The following is a 20,400-nucleotide window of genomic DNA, read 5'->3' as shown; positions in this document are numbered from 1 at the left end:
TTACAAAACGCCCCCTCTGCAACTCCCGCCCGGAGAGCAAAGCGTGCGTGTATGCGTGTGCGCGCGCTCCTGTGTCTCGGTGTGTGTGTGTGTGTGTGTGTGTGTGTGTGTGTGTGTGTGTGTGTGTTCGCGCGTGCGTGTGTGCTGAAGGGGGGGATCCCGACCTTCCCTAGATTCGAGCACGCCCGGACTCCAGGCTAGGAGATGGGGAGGAGGAGGCAGCCCCCTCTCGGCTTTTTCTTTTCTCGGCGAGGCGCGGCGAAGTCAGGCCTCGACCCGGCCGCCTTGAACCCGGGCGGGCGAGCTGCCGGAGCCAGCGCGGGAAGGGGAGACCCCGGGTTCCCAAGCCTTGGGGCGGGAGGCGCGCCGGCGCCTTGTGCCAGGCGTGGCCCGGCGCTCCCGCGGCTCGAGGACTCGAGGGTGCGATCTGGCCTCGGTCGGCCCTGCGGTCGCCAGGCCCGGGGGGCAGGTACAGGTTGAAGATGGGGCATATCTCAGTTTGGATCTTTAGGAGTACGAGGTGCTTTGGCGCCCGAGAAGGGCTAGGCGCCTGCAGCTTGACGTCCTACAGCCCTCGGAACCCGCTCTGCCCCTGGTCCTTCCCCAGCGCAGCTTCCCAACGCAAGCTAGGAGCAGCGGGGGGAGGGAGTGCCCCTCCATCGGTATCACTCCCTTCCCCCAATGTGAGCCAGGGCACGGCTGCAGGCTAACAGGCGCTTTCACACCAGGCGGTCACCTCCCTTCTCCAAAGGGTTGGTGGGGGGCGCGCTCCTTCGGGGAATTCTGGAGGCTTCTCGCATTGGCCAGCCATGCGCAACGCCAGGGAGAGAGATACTGCTGGGCGAGAACGACACACAAACGCATCCTGCGGCGGAAGAGTGAAGGACCCCATTCTCCAAGGCCCAACTGAATACATCGCTTTCCCTTGAGGGGTAGCCTCACAGGAAAGTTCCTTCCACAAATGCACACTTCCTTCTGCAGCCCTCAGTGTCCTTGGGCCAGCCTTGTCCTACCCCACTTTCTCTCTTGTTTCCCTCTTTTCATCTACAGACTTCCTACAGACTTGCCATTTTTTTGTGATTCTGCCCACGGGTTAGGGAGCCTCTCAAAGCTTCTGAAGACAAGCTGACCTGGAGTTTTCCCTGAAGCACCAGGCTCCTCCTCTCCCTCCCTCAGGACAGGTGGATCTCTAGAGCATTGAAACCTCCCTTTGGTAAAAGCCAGCTATTGGCTACTTGGCATGGTCTAGGAACTTTCTCCTATTTCCCCACTTGATTCGCTGTGATGTATCTAGAGCTTTTCCTGTTCCTTTCAACGGCCGTTTTCATACTGCAAAAGTTGAAGTAGTCCAATTACTATTTATCAAGCAAATCTTGGTTTCTCTTGGTGGTGAGGCTATGTGTGTCAGCTGAGTATCAAGGGAGAGACTAGGTCTCCTAGACCTAGAAGTGGTTTTCTTCTTGGGATAGCGTGAACCTGAGATGTCATACTTGCCCAAGAACATAAGAGCAACAAATAGACTAACTTGTATTTGTGGATCTGTTTCTTGGCATTTGACCTGTGGATGCTGGAGGCATCTTTATTAGCATGTATGTGACTTTGGATAGCCACTCAATAATGACATTCGTAATCATTTATTGAAAACCATTTAAGCTAGTTCAGCAACAGACAGTAGATCTTAGCCTAAATGGCAGTTTTCTGGCAGCTTATTCAACTAACCAACAAGCAAAAAGTGAAAGATATAACTGCTTCCAATACTTAGCTCCTGAATATGACAGAGTCACCTCTTAAGGGACACACATACCACACCCAAAGTAGATGGCATGTTCTAGGTTACTTTTGGAAAAGCAGTTTCTTTCTGGTTGTGCCCTCTTGTAATTAGTGCACAAAATATGTCAAAGAAACAGAAGAAACAGGCAGAGTTTATAGATAATGAGTATCAATAGAATCATGGCTCTAAGTTTATCCTGACCTTTTCCTACTGTTTCAGGAAAAAACAAGCATCAAAGGCCTTGTTACTTTTTCTAACAGAAACATTCTGTAGATACTAGATATTCACCAAGGAAAACCTGTGTCTGTGATAAAACACTTGGAAGGAAATGAAAAAATTCCATTATCCTTAAGAAATACTTTTAGGGGCACCTGGATGGCTCAGTCGTTAAGTGTCTGCCTTCGGCTCAGGTCATGATCCCAGGGTCCTGGGATCGAGCCCCGCATCAGGCTCCCTGCTCAGTGGGAAGCCTGCTTCTCCCTCTCCCACTCCCCCTGCTTGTGTTCCCTCTTTCGTTGTCTCTCTCTCTGTGTCAAAAAAAAAAAAAAGAAAGAAAAGAGGGGTGCCTGGGTGGCTCAATCATTGGGCGTCTGCCTTCAGCTTGGTCATGATCTCGGGGTCCTGGAATTGAGCCCCGCATCGGGTTCCCCACGCCACAGGAGGCCTGCTTCTCCCTCTCCCACTCCCCCTGCTTGTGTTCCCTCTCTCACTGTATCTCTCTCTGTCAAATAAATAAAACCTTTAAAAAAATATTTTTAAATGTCCTGATAGTTGACATTGGGTAGGTACAACCTCAGTCAACTCTAGAATCCCAATGAAAACATTCCAGTAAAAGCAAAACAATTTCACACTAGACCATACAATAGTACCCATTATCTGTGGTGTCACTTTATGCAGTTTCAGTTACCCAAAGTCAACTGCGGTGTGGAAGCAGATTCATCTTCCGTCTGGCCCATCATCAGAGAGTCAATAGTAGCCTAAAGCTACGTCACAGTGCTTACATCATTCACCTCACTTCATCTCAGTTCCAAGGCATTTATCACCTTCCATCATCACAAGAAGAGGAAGAGTGAATATGGTACAGTAAGATATTTTGAGCGAAACAAGATTCACATATTTTTATTACAGTATATTGTCATCATTTTTCTTTCATTATTAGTTATTGTTAATCTCTTACTGTGCCTAATTTATGAATTAAACTTTATCATAGGTATGTAGATATAGGAAAAAACATTGTATACGTAGGGCTCAGTACTATCTGCGGTTTCAGGCGTCCACTGGAGGTCTTGGAAAATATCCCCTGCAGTTAAGGGGGGGACTGCTATAGCATCTTAAATCTGATTGCACATTTGGACCAATTTGGTTGATTAACCAATTTATTCATACTTGGCAGGATAGATAAATCTATTTCTTTTTCATGTGTAAAATTTTTCACTGCAGTCTCTGATTTCTCTAAAGATGTGTGATTTTCAATCTAAGAAGTCTCCAGAGTACATGTATTTTTTTAAAAAGTTGATTGTAACATGAACTCACATTCATTCATTCATTTCCTCATTCAGCAAACATATTAGGGATCCTACTATGTATTATGCAGTTGATTATATCAGGAGTTGATTATATCTGGAGATTCATGCTCAGGACCAGGAGTTAAGTTTTTTGTTCTGTTTTGTTTTTTTCTCATTTAAAGCAGAGGCAGATAGTTATATAATAAGCATTTGATCTAAAATTTTACATTATCTACTCTTTTCTGGAAAATGCCCCATCGCAAATCTGAGGGGAGAAGTCTTCTTGATTTTTCTGCTTTCCAGAATATAGATTACTGGGGACAAAAATTAAACCTGGAGAGATTTGTCAGTTGCTCAGAGTTGTAAGAACTTGTTGATTATCCACAACAATGTTCCTTGAGAAAACTATAAGAGTTGTTTGCATTAACAGACAAAAGTAGATGACTCTTACTGTTCAAATTTAATTTGTTTCTGAAAAATAAAATCAGAAGGCAAGTGAGTGTAGAATTTATTATGTGTTTAGATAAATTATGTGCATTCCAGTAGAAGATAATTTTTTGAAAGAAATAAAAACTTGATATTTAATTTTCTTTTAGCCAGTATCTAAAAGATGTAGAGACTATATATGTGTATAGCATCATTACATCCTTATTTTTAAGAGAATGCAAACAGTGGGGCGCCTGGCTGGCTCAGTCGATAGAGTGTGCAACTCTTGATCTTGGGGGTGAGTTCCAGCTCCATCTATGGTGTAGAGTTAACTTAAAATTAAAAAAAAAAATTAGTTAAAAAGAGAGAGGATGCAAAATGAAGTATTTATAAGTCTAATACTACTTACTTTTTAAATCCCCTTTTCTGGTCTAGAAATAGTTACTGCAGCTTATTTGTTTGTTTTTGACCTTTTTAGCTTCCACTACTAGCCAGTCCTCGAAATTGACGGGTTTTATTTCTTTCTGAATTTAGGATTTACAAAGCAACGACTTCCACGAAAATAGAGTTTTTCTATAACGATTCTCTCCTCCTCTTTTTAAATTTGCTTCCCATTCTTAAGAGAATCATTACCATGAATTCTCCCATAGATCCTGGATGGAGTTAATTGAATGTGGTAAGCAAATGGTAGATTAGAACTCGGTCTCCATAGAGCTGGCCAGTGTCGAAAGCCCCTTTTTTGCTGGTGAACTCTAACAGGAGGAATTAGGTGCTATGTCTTATAAAGCAATCTTACTGCTATGTCTGTTTGGGCCCGCTCGTCTTTGAGTCATCTCTTTGCCAGTAGTTGTTTTATCTTTTGAGTATGATTTGTGGGTCATGGCACCCATGCATAGCCTGCGGTCTGTAGAGAGGCCATATTGATTAATGCCTTTGGTACAAATTATTCAGAAGGTTATTATTGGGTTTTTGGTGTTTTTTTTTTTTAATCCTAAAAACATCCAAACATTCTTTACTTTCCAAATTTGGTCTTTTTAATTTCCTTTGCAGCTAAGACGATATGAGAGCCCCTTTGTTCTGGAGCGGCCGATTCTAGTGCTCAAGGTGTTTGTTTGTTCCGGGGACTGCACTTATGATTTTAAAGTGCCATAAATTCTTCACACTAAGCCCCTCTAGTTTTTATAACACCTTACCAGCTTAGATTGTGTGATCTTGAGAATGAAGGGAAAAAAAAGTTTCCATGAGATTAGGTAGCTATTCATATTATAAATATGACTTTATTAAATTTAACTGGCAAAGAGATCCATTGCGAATAAAGGTGAAAATACAGGCTTAAAATATCCAGGACTGAAAATAGAACATTTAATTTCTGATTCTCTCTGCAGGTGGGGTATGAAATAGAACGCTAGTGTTGTTGCTGCCAGAATGCTCGCCCATTTTTACACTTTTGTAAAGGATGTGGGCAGTGGAAAAGAACCCTTACTGAAGTACAACAGGGTTTATGTAGACATTCATGAGGCTTAAGGAGGGCAGTATTTACCTTTCCGGAAGACAGTGGGTCTCCTGATGCCGAAAAGGTATATGAGAAAGATGGCGAAATGAAAGGAGATGAGAATCCAGACGCTCCATCCACAGCCTTACCCTGTGACAGACCCAGAGGCAACTCCAAAGCCACCAGGGCAACTGCCTGTTCAGTTTGCCAAAGAGCCAGATGCTGTTGCTTGGAAGAATCTCCTCCACAGCTTGATGTCTGGGTCCTGTGATTGCCGTCCAAAGAACAGTGGTGGGGCATGCTGGGATGAATGCAATCCCGGCATCCCACTACAGTGTTTTCTTTTTAAAAAGAGTCATTTTAAATTAAATAAGTTTTAAAATTCACATGTTATTTTTTTTAATGTAGAAAGAAAATTGGAGGACAATAGTACAAATGGAGGCTGTGTATTTGAAAAAAAACCTCTTAAACTTTATTTTGCTTATGGGTCATATTTAATTATCCCTTGAGGATTTGGGATATTTAGAAAAGACAAAAGACCAGCTACTATTCACAGTGATGAAATAAAAATCACTACAATCTAGATGAATGGTGATACAGAGAATATTTATTATTTATGTTATTAACTACGATCACTTATAATATTTACTTGCATGAAATAAAAGTTAGATATTCAATTTTAGTATTAGTTTTGCAACAGAATTTTGATTGTGGGTGCCAGTGAACATGCGTTTAAGTAAAAAAGGCCATAACAAAATGATAGGTGACATTTAAGGGAAAAAATCATGCCCGAGTGTCTGATGAGTCACTAACATCTCTTCTTGAATATCAGCGGTATTGTCACATGAACCAACATCTCTCCTTTTCAAAATATGTGTCGATATTTTGTGCTGTGTTGCAGCTGAATGAATAGTAGCTGCTGTATGTCTTTTGAGTCATTCAGACCACTTCAACAAATGAATGTAATTGGATTCCAGTGTACAACCAAAATCTTTGCTCTTTTTGTGTAATCTCTTATTTTTGTAATTATAGGAATTTTTTTCCTTTAATATTACCAGGCTTTGTCTAATAGCCTGATCGTAAGTGCTGGAGTGCCAGAGTAAATCTGTAATTTCTTTAATCATTGTGATCAATGTGAATCATGGCATGATTAATGCGGCCATGGTAATAGGTAATGGTTAAAGAGATAATCAAAATATTTGGATAGGAATAAGTTACTATAGAGCAGTGGGTCTTAACCAGGGACGGTTTCTGCCCCCAGGGGACATTTGGCAATGTCTGGAGACATTTTTGGTTGTCACAACTGTTATCCAGTGGGTAGAGATAACATTACTCTTAACTTTCTCTAAAATATACTTCTCATCCTCACTTCAGTTACTATTTAAGCACATCGCTAGCCACATCTTGATAAAATCAATTAGCAACTTTGAGTTATTATGCTGTGTTCCATGAACAGGGTATTCATTCAGCAGGAAAAAAACAGAAATGCTGCTAAACATCCTGCAAGGCAGAGAACAGCCCTCCCCACTCCCACAGCAGACTATCTAGCCTAAAATGTCAAGAGGTACCAAGGTTGAGAAATGCTGATGTAGAGAAATAGATAACATGTGTAATAATGTTGACATTTAAACATTTTTGATGATTACAAAAATATAGATAGCTATAGAGTATCACAAATCCAGATGGTATTTATTTTTACCTGATAGGTGATATGAAAAAGCATTACCATTTCACCCCAGATGGGACTCGAACCCACAATCCCTTGATTAGGAGGGCAGTGTCTTATCCATTAGGGCACTGGGACTTAACTACAGTATCATTAATCCAGATGAAAAGTAAACAACAACAACAATAACAATAACATCGTCACTCAAACATGTTCAAATATCTTCAGGTTTGGGATCATATAGACAAGGCATACAGGCATAATATTATTCTTACTTTCTATAAAATACACCTCTCACAGTCACTTCAGTTATTATTTAAGCACATAGATAGCCACATCTTGATGAAGTCAATTAGCAACTTTGAGTTTATTGTGCTCTGTTTCATAAACAGGATACTAATTCAGCAGGAAGAACTATATTAAAGAGTTTTTAGTTTTTAACCTTTTTTTCTCTTTCTAAAAATTCTTTCATAAAAATTTAGAAAATACATAGAACTATAATGAGGAAAATGAAAAGAATCCTTAATTCTACCACCTTAAGTTTTTAGTTTCTATAAACTCAAACTTACGCACGGGAGCATTGATTTCTCACTATGGCAAAAAGTACTGTTTGACAAATATTTCATTAGGTTAAATTTTCATGATATTAACTCCCCTGTGCAGCAGATGAAAAGTGCTATTTTTGGTCATTTTCCTAATTGTTCTCAATACTAGTTCATCCCCCTGCTTTTAAGTGTGAATTTAAGGTTTTTTTGTTTGTTTGTTTTTTTAAGTAATTTGTCCAGTTTTACTAAATAGAAGGCATCTCTCCATAGAAAACCTTGCTTGGACAACACTAGCAACCTGCCTTATTTGTTTTTATCTAACCTGATGTATGGCCTGTCTTCTAATAATTTTTTTTAAAGATTTTATTTATTTATCTGAGAGAGAATGAGAAAGCGAGCACACGAGAGGGGGGAGGGTCAGAGGCAGAAGCAGACTCCCCGCTGAGCAGAGAGCCCGATGTGGGACTCAATCCCGGGACTCCAGGATCATGACCTGAGCCGAAGGCAGTCGCTTAACCAACTGAGCCACCCAGGCGTCCCCCTAATAATTTTTTCTTAACTCACATGTTTATGCTCAAGTTGTTTTTCAACTTTGAACTATTGTTCAGAAGGTAATACTTTTGTCTCAGTTAAATCTGTGGGTGAAGATATCACCACTGGACAAGACTAAGATGATAGTTAGTTACAAATGGGTGTTACGGGTCCTGGCAGGGAGACAGGCACAGAGTCCTTGTCAGGGAATGAAACCCAGACAGCGGTGTGGGGAGGATTTCCAGAATGCGGATGTGGCTAGTCCAGGACAGAAAAACAATAGAAGCAGAAAGGACAAATCGAAGTTAACAGAACAAAGCACAGCCTTTAAATAACAAACTGAACAACAGTGAGTTTATATTATCATTTAGGCAGTTATATCCTTAGCAAGACTTCTGCTTGATTTAAGCCATTAATGTTTGGTTTTCTCCTTGGACCCAATTACTTCCAGTCAGGGAAGCAGAGGGGAGAGTGCAAATGGCCCATAATTTACAGGGTTTACCTTTTCTAGGATTTTAAAATAGGGACTAGGCCTCTAGCCACCACCAGTGTTGTCTTACGCAGTTGAAAATGGCAATTTTAGGGAGCCCCCCCCAATACAAGAGTTTCAATGAATAGTTTGTAGAGCAGAACTACTTCTTTGCAAAGTAGATCTCATTCCTGTTCCTGGGTGACAGGTGGTGGTGCATTCAACAGTAATAAACCTGTCGGGGGTGTGTTTATTTATTTATTTTTTTACATATTCTGAGCAACAGGATTTAGAAGTCCACCCTCTTGTGTCCACCAAATTCAGGCACATGAAAAGGAACATAATATAGGGCTTTCTAAAGGTTGCAAAAGAGTTGTTTGAGGAGAAATAAAACATGCTGTGGAATGAATAATATTTCAGTTAGTAAAAAATAATATAAACATACAACTGAAGTATGAATCCTTAACACAATAAAGAATGGATGAACCCAGGGTGCCTGGGTGGCTCAGTCCGTTAAGGTGTTTGACTTTGGCTCAGGTCATGATCGTAGAGTCCTGGGATTGAGCCCCGCATTGGGCTCTGGCTCAGCGGGGAGCCTGCTTCTCCTTCTCCCTCTGCCTTCCACTCCCACTCCTTATGCTCTCTCTCTCTCTCTCTGTCAAATAAATTAATAAAATCTTAAAAAAAAAAAAAAGAATGGCTGAACCCTTCTGCCAGTAAGACTGTAGAATGACTTGTTCTGGTTCCCTTTGGGGTCTTCTTTCTCATTCAGTGATAATAGTTATCTGCTGGGCCTCCTCTAGGTCCTGTCCTGGCCACATCTAAAGTTGGCCCATGCCAGCCTAGCCATTTCTATGAATTACAGAGAAATTCCAGTCTCTGGGTGTCTCAAACTTGAAATTTGAAATCCAATGTGGAATGTCTTTGTAAACTTTATTTCTACACCTCTAATTATTTCTGTTCCTATTTATATGTGCAAATGCCAGAATGGGCTGATCATTTAATTCTGTCTTAAAATTTTTATGGTTGTTCATTATAAAATTCATTTTATTTTATTCTGCTGCTATAGAGAAAGGGGCCTATACATCCACCCCGATGTTGATAGGAAGAGAATGGTAACTCCTCCGGGCCCCACCTAGAGGAGGTTTCCTTCTCTATCACTTACATGTCCTTGACTTAAGGCTACTTTGTCATATTCTTGCCTGCACTTTCATCATTAACTAAACAGCAAACTAAAGAACCAGGTGCCTCTCTATTAGGGTTTTGCACTTACATGATGCCCATTTGTATGTGGTTTGTATACACAATACCTACCTTCTTTCGAGACTGTTATAAAAAAGAAAAAAGAAAAAAGAAAAAAAAATGGAACAGAGCATGCATGGCCGAGGAAGCCTCAACCCTCAGGACTAGGGCTGAGTATTAAGAGTACAGGGCCTACTTTAGTCACTGTTTTTAAAAATACACAGGATGTGTAGAACCCCAAGTGATTATGACAGAAGTGTCTTATGGACATTTCTACGAGCATAGCACATAGTTAAAGGGTAAGTTTATTGAACCTGAGGAAGAATGGCTAAAGTGATGACCAATTAATATCATGAAAAGCATCTATAGAGATGGGAGGAGGAATTTTGAAGGATGCTCTCCATGCCTTCTTTCTGAGATCAGAGATGATGAAAAAATATAACATTGGAGCTATGTCAGCCAAACACACAGATTGACATCCCCAACTTAATTCAGTCCAGTACTAAAACACAGGAATATATTTACTGGTAGCCATAGTGGAATTTCTGTGTTTGGAGATCTCTAAGAAGAGATTTGAAAGCTTTGGTTAAGGGTGTGTGGGCAGCTCAGTTGGTTAAGCGTCTGACTCTTGATCTCAGCTCAGGTCTTGATCTCAGGGGGGTGAGTTCAAGCCCCAAGTTGGGCTCCACAGTGGGTGTGGATCTTACTTAAAAAAAAAAAAAAGCTTTGGTATAATATTTTATTTATATCTGCCTGAGGATAATCAAATGATTCCTTAAGTTTCTTTCCAGTTCTTACTCTTTGATGCAAACATAATTTTTGAATTATTTTTATTAAAAGCTAAGAGAAATATTTACTCCCAACTAGTAAATCCTAGGAGGGTCTTCTTGTGTTTTGAGGCTATGAGAAGTTTATGCCCTGAAATTTTCTCTTAAGAAAGCTCATAGTTGGGGTGCCTGGCTGGCTTAGTCGGTTGGGCGTCTTCCTTCGGCTCAGGTCACGATCCCAGGGTTCTGGGATCCAGCCCTGCCTTGGGCTCCCTGCTCAGTGGGGAGCCTGCATCTCCCCCTCCCACTGCTGCTCCCCCTCCTTGTACTCTCTCTCTCTGTCAAACAAATAAGGAAAATCTTAAAAAAAAAAAAAAAGAAAGCTCATAGGCCAAGATTTCATAGTTCTTTCATATTTTTTGGTATGTATTTTATTTTTATTTTTTATATTTTTAAAGATTTTATTTATTTATTTGACAGAGAGACACAGTGAGAGAGGGAACATAAGCAGGGGGAATGGGAGAGGGAGAAACAGGTTCCCCGCTGAGTGGGGAACCCGATGCGGGGCGCCCGCGCCATCCCAGGATTCTGGGATCGTGACCTGAACCGAAGGCAGATGCTTAACGACTGAGCCACCCAGGCGCCCCTGGTATGTACTCTAAAACGTTTTTCCTTGTGAAGCACCTGGCCAGCTCAGTCAGAAGAACATGCCACTCTTGATCTCAGGGTTGTGAGTTCAAGCCCCATGTTGAGTGTAGAGATTACTAAAAAGAAGTACTTAATTAAAAAAAATTTCCCCTTGTTCCTTATAGTCTTAGCACTATTTACTATTTATTTACAAACCTTTATCACTTGCCATAGGTTGTATTTTATCCTTCAGAGATCAGCACAAACATTTAAAAAAACTAAACCATTTGTTATATGGTTTATAAAATTATTTTAAAATTTAAAATTATTATAATATTTAAAAAATTACTTTCATTGTTTGAATTATCATACAGTAAAACTGACCTTTTTTGGTGTACAGTTCTGTAAATTTTTAAACATATATATAGATTCATGTAACCACCATCACAATTGGGATACCCTGAACTCTTTTAACATCAGACATCTTTTAATAATTTCGCCACTGGCATCCATTGTCTAATGTTATTGCTCCATGAACTTATATCCAGCAAAACACATGGTAAAATATAGTTACTAGGGAAAAAGTGTAAAGGAATAAGTGTTTGTCCACAAGAAAGTGCTTTACTCAAGGTACTCTTAAAAAATCCGAGTTGCTGAATTGGACCCATTGTGTACAAATTAATTTTATACAATTCCTTGTTATCACAATGGCTATCATCATTAACAGACAATAATACATGTCAGTGTGGATACCAATATTCCATAAGTTTGAAGACTTAATAGTGTTTCACAAGGTTTTTAATTTTTTAAATTAATTTAAACTATGATATGAACTTACAATCAAATTATAACTTAGAACATTTTTACCCATTTGCCTAGTGTAGAATATATCTTGATTATATTTTCATTTATTCTTTCTGTAAAAGTTGCTTAGGACAGATTGCAGAAAATATGACTTCTACCATAATCCATCAAAACAAAACAAACTCCTTACCATACCAGATTTATATATCCTAAAAATACTATCCTCAAGATGAAAGAAATGGATTTGAAGACTCTACCCATATTTTTATCATTTAACTGGATACAGCAAACAGTTTTGGCCATTCTGACTTGTATAAATTTCCTAAGAGGAATTAATACTCATGCAGAGTCTTTTATTTTATTTTTATTCTTAGTAAACTCCACACACAGGGCTCAAACTCATGCCCCCGAGATCAAGAATTGCGCGCTCTACAGACTGAGCCAGACAGGCAACCCCAGAGTGTTTTTGATAGGGCATGAGGAGTCAAATCTTTTAGCAGTGACAAATTTGCCTGTTGTAGATGTACTGCATGATAATAATTCGTTGACCCCAGTTTCTATACACATAGAGAAGTAATAATATAGATAAAGATAGCATTGATTTTGGGGTATGTTGTTTTTACAAACTGATGAAAATATGTGTTTGTAGTTTTTTAAAAAAGATAGCTAAGTTGCAAAAGTCAAGGATTTGTACTCCACTAGTAACAGTCAACACACTGAATAGAATTCTGTTAAACATGCCCCATTCTTTCCATCTCTTCTTCAGAAAAGAATGTTATTATGAGACAGTAAACCTAATAGCGTTAAAAATACCTGGAAATTTAGTACGTGGTGTCAGAGAAGATACCACAATAGTCAGATGTAATGAGTTTGGATTGTCTGTGTTCTTCCCATTTGTCATTTCCTTTCCAAGCTATTATTTCACCCTACTGATAACCTCTCTTCAGTTTAAAAAAAAATTACCATTAATATTCACTACCTTTTGCAGGTTTTGAACAATTTTTTAATCCAACAAGCTATTTTACCTTACACAATAGATGTGGTCTTAGCCAATAATCTTCATTGTTAACAGCATCCAGTGGCTTTTTAACAATTACATGACATCCATTGTGTTCCATTTTCTTTCTATGCTGGTAAATGCCTACTAAAGCACTCCAACTAGTAAGGTACACGAAGTATCACTTACATAAAGCACGCTAGCTGTCTCTAATTCAATTATTCAACTCAAAGACTTCCTTCAATGCTGCAAAATTGTCCTGATACTTCCCCATTTCTGATGCTAACCTGAGCTGTTTCTGGTTGCCTGGATTGTAAAGTGTTTATCTATTTTGCTAATCTTTTAAAACCATTTTGCTTGTCGTGAGGAAATGGTTTCCGATTTTTTTTTTAAATCTGAAGAGTGACCGTAGAGATTATAGGTGGTTGTCATTTGTATATGTGTAAGGAAGAAACAAGCATCTTGCAGGGGGAAATGTTGGCATCTCTACCCGTGAAGAAAGCCATGATGTTAAAGCTCAAACTCTGTACCACCCATGCCACTGCTTCTTACTGCTTACCACTTCCCACCCCCTTATTTCTGGGGTGAATCATATTTGGGTCATTTGATTATTTACTTATTATCTCCAGAGGCTGGGTAGGCTAGTACTATCTGAACTCTAAATACACTCAAAATGCAATAAAGGCCAGAAGCTAGAGAGGATTAACCCTTCTACATTTTATAGTGATTGTTATATTTACCTTTCGAAAACCCATCCAGCTTCACCCCACAATTTCATCCTGGGAAAAAGTAGAAATGATATTGGATACATTATCAGAAAAGAGTCAGTATGTAGTTCTTTGTCACTAATCATGAATTATTTCTTCTCATAAAATAAATTATTTGGAGTTAGTCTGTGATTTCTTTTTTCTTTCTCCCTGAATTTTTAGGTATGGAAACCACAGATCCCAAAATCTCCACCATTAGGTTGATTCTACAGTGACTGAAATGATAAATCATTTGGCTGACATGATTTTGCCTTTTAAAAAAAAATCCCTCGAAGTTGATGGTTATAACTCTCAATCTGGCTACATTACTGTTAAGGTTTTGAACAGTAGGCCCCTGCCATACACACCACAATCAACCTACATTGCTACTCACTGACCTAGCAAACTACCAAGTGGTAGTTCTTCAAGGGCTGTATTAGCTAGGAATGCACGAATTGCGACATTGGTGAACCATGATAGTTATGCTAACAGGAAGCTAATCAGATATTGGTGCTGCTCAAACAAGCATGGTCCAAGGAACATATGTTTCATGGTCCTAGGCCACCTTCCGAGTCTAAAAGACAACGCAGAAGAACACAACCTAAGTGTTTATTAAGGAAGACCATTGAGGAAGGAAGACTGCTTGCATCTCTCTGAGTTAACTTGAGTGAGGTACCAGTCTTTGCCCTTTAGAAAGATCAGGACTCAGGAAGTCTTCTCTAACCTGTTCTTGAGGTTGTATGTGGACACTTATCTTCTCATCTCTGCTTCAAAGATCGAACACACTTCTTGTCTCACCCATGTATATAGGCATATGTCATGTGGCACCTTGGACATTCAGTAGAACAGGGAGTAGGTAAGCTGGTGAAAACACAGGGACTTTCTGAAGAGATTGACAGCTTGTCTGTTTATCAGACTTATTCAATTTTTACCACTCAGACTGAGGTGTTCATAAATGTTCAGAAAAGGGCCTGGGAGTAGAGAGGGGTGGAGTCTGGTATGACTGGGGCATCTGTAAGGGACTCCTAATTAAAAAAAAAAGTGAAAAAGAGAAAAGGAAGGAAAAAATTTCAGTTTAACTAACCCAACTAATTTTTTCCCCAGAAGAAGAAATAGGCTTAAATATATAAACTATATTTAATACAGATTAATATTATAAATACAGATTCAATGGAAGCCTAAGACACTATAAGAGCAAAAGAAATAGTAAGCACTGTGTTTAATTATTTATAAATACTAGCTGAAGGTGAATCTTCTTATTGATTGAAGAACCATAGTTTCTAGAGTTGTTTTTTCTTCTGCAAAATATAAAACCTTAATTTAAGGCTGGTAATTCATGCTTGGTTTCATTTCCTCCTTCAGCAGGTGCTTACTAAGTACCCACGGTGAGCTGGAAGCTGTGGGGGCCGTACTGGGGTATAACCTGTGGGAATACATACAAGCAAAAGCTGCAGTGCTCTCCTATCAGTCAGGGTCCTGGCAAGCAATAGATGGTAACTGAGGAGAGTTTAATGAAGGGACAGCTTACAGAGTGTTGGCAGGGGTAAGGGAACCCATGAGTGATGGTGAAGTGCCATGGGACTAGGAATATTGGGGAGCCATCTCCACCCTGAACCTGGAGGGATAAAGAGAAAGAGCAGTTACTGGAACCCAAGGCCGACCGTAGCTGTGGCTACAGCTGTTAGAGAGAGCCACCTGATAGGTGCTGTGGCCTTCACGAGAGGAATGAAGGTACGCTGTGTCCCACCAGGCAGGGGAGTGGGCAACAAATACCACCTCTCTCCTCCCACCGTCTGATTTCCTGCTGGTGATTGTCATTGATTAAACTCCACCCCAAACCGGAGAATAAGAGAGCCCATTGACAAAATCCACAAAGGTGAGCATCCTGGTTTATAGAAGAGAGTGGAAAAGGATAGAGGATGTTTCTAGAGGGGCAAGCAGCGTACCCAGCACCCTGATCTTGAGATATCCATGCAAAGAAAGTTAAGCACAAAATAAGGCAACAATACAAAAGATGTCCCAAGATAAATGATACGTGGTATAGACAGTTGGTCCTAGGTGGGGTGTGTGGTGTAACGCAGGGAAAACTTCTGAAAATAAAGGAATGCTTCTGAGATTGAGGCTTTAAGAATCGGTTAGGATTAAGTCAGCAAAAAAGAATGTGGAGGATAGTCTGGTTGGGGGGAGAATAATGGGAACAAATGTATGGGAGCAAAAATGAATGTGGCATGATTGAGAGATTATATATATATTTGACTGGCCACAGCATAGGTAGGCACCATATTAAAAATGCCGGGGACTTTCTGTGAGAATGGTGAACCGTTTCCATTCATGAAGATGTTTGCATTTTTACTGAGTGCTTGCTGTATGCCTGGACTCTGCAAAACTTTTGGACAAAAGAGGACATCAAAGATAGGCTACCTGGCCCTGAAGACCTTTTACTTTCACTTGCATTCACAAGAAACAGTGAATTAGTTAAGCATAAAAAGATAAAATGTGAACGTGACTTGGGGTTCAGAAGTGGGGTCCAGAATGTGTAATTCCTGATGTGTGTTCACTCATTTTTAAAAATTCATCCAACAAACATTTTTGAAGCATCCAGCATGTGCCAGGCACTATCATGGAAGATACAGCCCCTTGGGGGTAATCCAGATGCAACAGCCAACAGTTGAGAGTTTGGCTCAGACCAAACCTTATCTAATTTAGACAAGAGCTAACTGAAGTATACTCTTCTAAAATATACCCTAATAAATCCGTAATAGGTGCTCACTAAATATTTGTTGACCAAATGAATGAGATAACTAATTATAATGAAGAAGTATTATAAACTTTTATGACTTTTTTAAAAAAGATTTTATTTATTTGAGAGAGAGGGAGTGAGAGAGAGCACGAGAGGAGAGAGGGTCAGAGGGAAAAGCAGACTCCCTGCTGAGCAGGGAGCCCGATGTGGGACTTGATCCTGGGACTCCAGGATCATGACCTGAGCCGAAGGCAGTCGCTTAACCAACTGAGCCACGCAGGCGCCCAAATTTTTATGACATTTTGAAACAATGTGTAAGATAGGCATTTACACTGATGTCCAAAACCTAATCATAGTGCGGCCCGCTATGAAGGTGGAGACTTGTCCTGTCTTGTTTCCTGGAATAATCTCAGTTCCTAGCCTAGAGCCCAACACAGAGCCAGAGCACAGTTTATATCTACTGAATAAATGCTGGGATAAATTAAGAAATGAATGCATACTTGAAGCAAGTATTTTTGACAGTGAGTTTGCTTGGGGGTGGTGGCATCCTTTGTGTTGGGGGGCGGAGTCCCTTGGGGGAGTGTAGTTACCATTATAGCACATTAAGTACTCCTTCCGATTTGTAATGAGTACTTCTTGTGAATGCATTTTAACTTTTCCTTACTTTAATTACTTGTGAGTTCCAGATGTGCAGTTGTTTAAATAGCTCTGAATATATATGGGGAAAATCATATCCTGCATCACTTTGAAAGGCAACACATGAGGGCAACATACCAAGATGCAGGGCTTCTGTCTCTGGCCAGGGCCCAGGTGTGTATACCTGTGGTTGGCCTCAGTACCCCTTACACTTTTACCTTTGTTCCTTTCTTTGAGAGCTCTAACTTCTTTAACTACTGCCATTAAAATCATATTAAGTCATTCTGAAGTGCTTCCCATAAACACCAAATGAGAAGTACAGCCGTGAGAAAAATTATCTACCTGTGTGGAATAGGTTATTACTTGAATTTGTAATCTGAGTGGCATATATTTTAGAGAAGATGTATTGTGGGGGGCACCCTCCCCCCATTCCTCATGTACTCAACAAGCAGTGTAGCTTTTTTCCCCCCAGGGTAGTTTTAACCCCACTGGCTTATTAATTATGATACCTGAGGGTAACTTTCTATTTACTGGCTTTTAAGCATTGTATTTTTTATTTGCCATTTAGAGATCTGAGTTCAAAGTGATTTTATGGCTTCTAGAAACTAAAAGTCAGATAAAATTAATATTGTCAGATGTTGATGGATATGTGAAAATTTTAACTGAAAGAGGGCAGGCCTCCTTGTAGAGTGAATTACATTTACACAACCAGATTTTTCATCTGGTTGGCTTTCCGTTTCACAATTCCTGCCTCTATGGGGATGAGACAGGAGATCCGAGGCTTTCCGGTGTCTGAAAGATCTGGGAATACATACCGTAACCCACTGGTGGGTGAGGTGCTCTATGAACCAAATCTGTGTGTTTATATTTAGAAAGAAATAGAAAATGATTGTTAAGGCTGATGGCATCTTGCTGACCTGGAGATGGAGTTTGTGGTGAGGGGGTATTCAGAATCTCGTAGCTGAGATAGGACAAATTCTTTTCACTTGAACAAAAGATTATTTATAGATGAAAACCTTAACCCATACACACTAAGACAGGCTGAAATATGAAAGAGGTGAAGGAAGTCTGAAACACATGGATGAAACAATGTTTTAAACGTGTGCTAGGAATAGAATTATGCACATGCTACTTTGAGCTGAGTATTTGTTCCAATTTGTGAAATTCCTTTCTTATTTTAAAGATTTCCACCCCACTGCTAAATATACCTAGATGGCAATATGCAGATGTCTCTGTCAGCATTCAGGTTCTAATTGTGTATGTAATATTCTAAGCAAGTTATTTTTACTTCAGATTGTGAAATTAAACTGACATATTTAATTTCCCTCCCCATAATGATTATTGTAGATGTTATATAAAAATAAAAGCAGGGGCACCGAGGTGATGCAATCGGTTAAGCGCCAACAACTCTTGGTTTTCCCTCAGGTCTGATCTCAGGGTCATGGGATAGAGCCCCACATTGGGCTGTGCTCTCAATGTGGAGTCTGCTAAAGTTTCCCTCTCCCTCTCCCTCTGCCCTTCCCCCACAGCCTCCCCATCTGCACCCCTCAAATAAATAAATAAATCTTAAAAAAAATAAATAAAAGCAAATGTTTTGGGGCACCTAGCTGGCTTACTTGGAAGAGCATGTGACTCTTGATCTCAGGGTCATGAGTTTGAGGCCCACGTTGGGTGTAGAGATCACTTAAATAAATAAACCTAAAAAAATAAAATAAAAGCAAACATTATGAACACAGTTGACACCACTATAGTATTACAATTTGTGGAAAGAAAGACAATGTTTTTCTTCTGAAGGTTTGTACAGAGATGAAAAAAGTGCTTTGGGCTGAAGAATAAAACATGGAATCTCAATTGAGAAGTATAATTTGGAATTATTTAAACATTAAAAAATATCTTCTGAACTTCAAGAAATTACAATTAATACACGATAAAATTAACCAGGTTTTTTTTGTTACTTCTCAATCACCTTTATCAGTAAGAAGCAAAGATGGTCTATTTATTAGACTATTATTGGGTAAGCCCTAAGTGTTTTAGCAAATAGGAAAGAAAGAAAGAAAGAAAGGAAATTTGATGATAGGATTTCAACCTTTTTAACTGATAGTATATAATAAGTTCAAATAAAAAATTTAAATAATTATTTCAAAATTCATACCTAGGGCAGGCAAGCCTGCAGTGATGAATAGACCCAAACAAGTAATGGCTCAACACAATGGAAGTTTATTTCTTGCTCATGTCACAGTCCCAGGAGGGTGAACAGATTCTCAGTGTCGCTCCTCCATGCACTCATTCCGGGTACCAGGTTGACAGAGGCTCTGCTACCTTCAAACTGTGGCTTCTGTAATCACCACGGTTATCCCTGGCACGCCTGCTGCAAGGCAGAAAGAGTACAGAGAATGAGAGCAGGAAGGTACTATGAGCTCGGCCTGGAAGTGGCACACATTCCATTGGTGGCACTCAGTGACACGGCTACCTAACTAAATAGGAGTCTAGCTCTGTGCTTAAGAAAAAGGGGAGAGGCCCTCTTTTTCTTCAACGAGGTGGTCGAGTGGTTTGGTGGCGGCAGGCTTGCGGATTCGCGCCAGCAGACGCAGAGAGGCAGATCTTTGTGAAGACCCTGACGGGCAAGACCATCACCCTCGAGGTCGAACCCAGTGACACTATTGAGAATGTCAAAGCCAAAATCCAAGACAAGGAGGGCATCCCGCCTGACCAGCAGCGTCTGATTTTTGCGGGCAAACAGCTGGAAGATGGCCGTACTCTGTCAGACTATAATATCCAGAAAGAGTCCACCCTGCACTTGGTGCTTCGCCTCCGGGGTGGCATCATTGAGCCTTCCCTCCGCCAGCTGGCCCAGAAATACAACTGTGACAAGATGATCTGCCGCAAGTGTTACGCTCGCCTGCACCCCCGTGCTGTCAACTGCCGCAAGAAGAAGTGCGGCCACACCAACAACCTGCGCCCCAAAAAAGAAGGTCAAATAAGGCCCCTCCGCCGGCTCTTCCTTTGCCCACAGGGCAGCTTCCTGCCCGAGCCCCAAGGGCCTGGGGCCTCAATAAAGTTTCCCTTTCATTGACTGGAGCAGTAAAAAAAAAAAAAAAAAAGAAAGAAAAAGAAAAAGGGGAGAGACAGATTTTGGTGAATAGCCAATACCCTTCTTCACAGTTTAGCACCTCCCTACCCTAGCAGAGTGTGTCATGCATACTAGGCCTTCCATTAATATTTGCTGAATTGAGTATGTGTATATTACCTTCCAAATGTGTACATATTTCTATAATGTAGCAACAGGATAGTGGTGATATTTCCTATTTTGCTACTGTGACTTGGAAGTTTATTATTTATTTGAGTAGTTATTTATATTCCAATTTGTTACAAAAAATTAAACACAGAGCAATGCAGCAAGATGAAATAACTTGGGGCACCTGGCTGGCCCAGTCAG

At 40.2% G+C, this 20,400-nt stretch overlaps 1 protein-coding gene across 1 annotated transcript; it reads left to right on the top strand.

The window, feature by feature from the left end:
• Positions 1-204: 204 nt before the first annotated feature.
• LOC114207682 (uncharacterized) lies at positions 205-20,057 on the top strand. The gene is made up of 2 exons (XM_028101658.2): positions 205-469; positions 19,502-20,057. Exons 1-2 carry the CDS (start codon positions 205-207, stop codon positions 20,035-20,037), a joined length of 801 nt encoding a protein of 266 aa, XP_027957459.1. The 3' UTR covers positions 20,038-20,057.
• Positions 20,058-20,400: the final 343 nt, after the last annotated feature.

The sequence above is a fragment of the Eumetopias jubatus genome, unplaced genomic scaffold, assembly GCF_037043125.1.
Source record: "Eumetopias jubatus isolate StellerSeaLion01/CBP00866 unplaced genomic scaffold, mEumJub1_p1.0 scaffold_7, whole genome shotgun sequence".
In the NCBI taxonomy this organism is placed as follows: Eukaryota; Metazoa; Chordata; class Mammalia; order Carnivora; family Otariidae; genus Eumetopias; species Eumetopias jubatus.
Note: the sequence above shows the minus strand (reverse complement) of the source record. Positions and strands in the feature narration are given on the sequence as shown.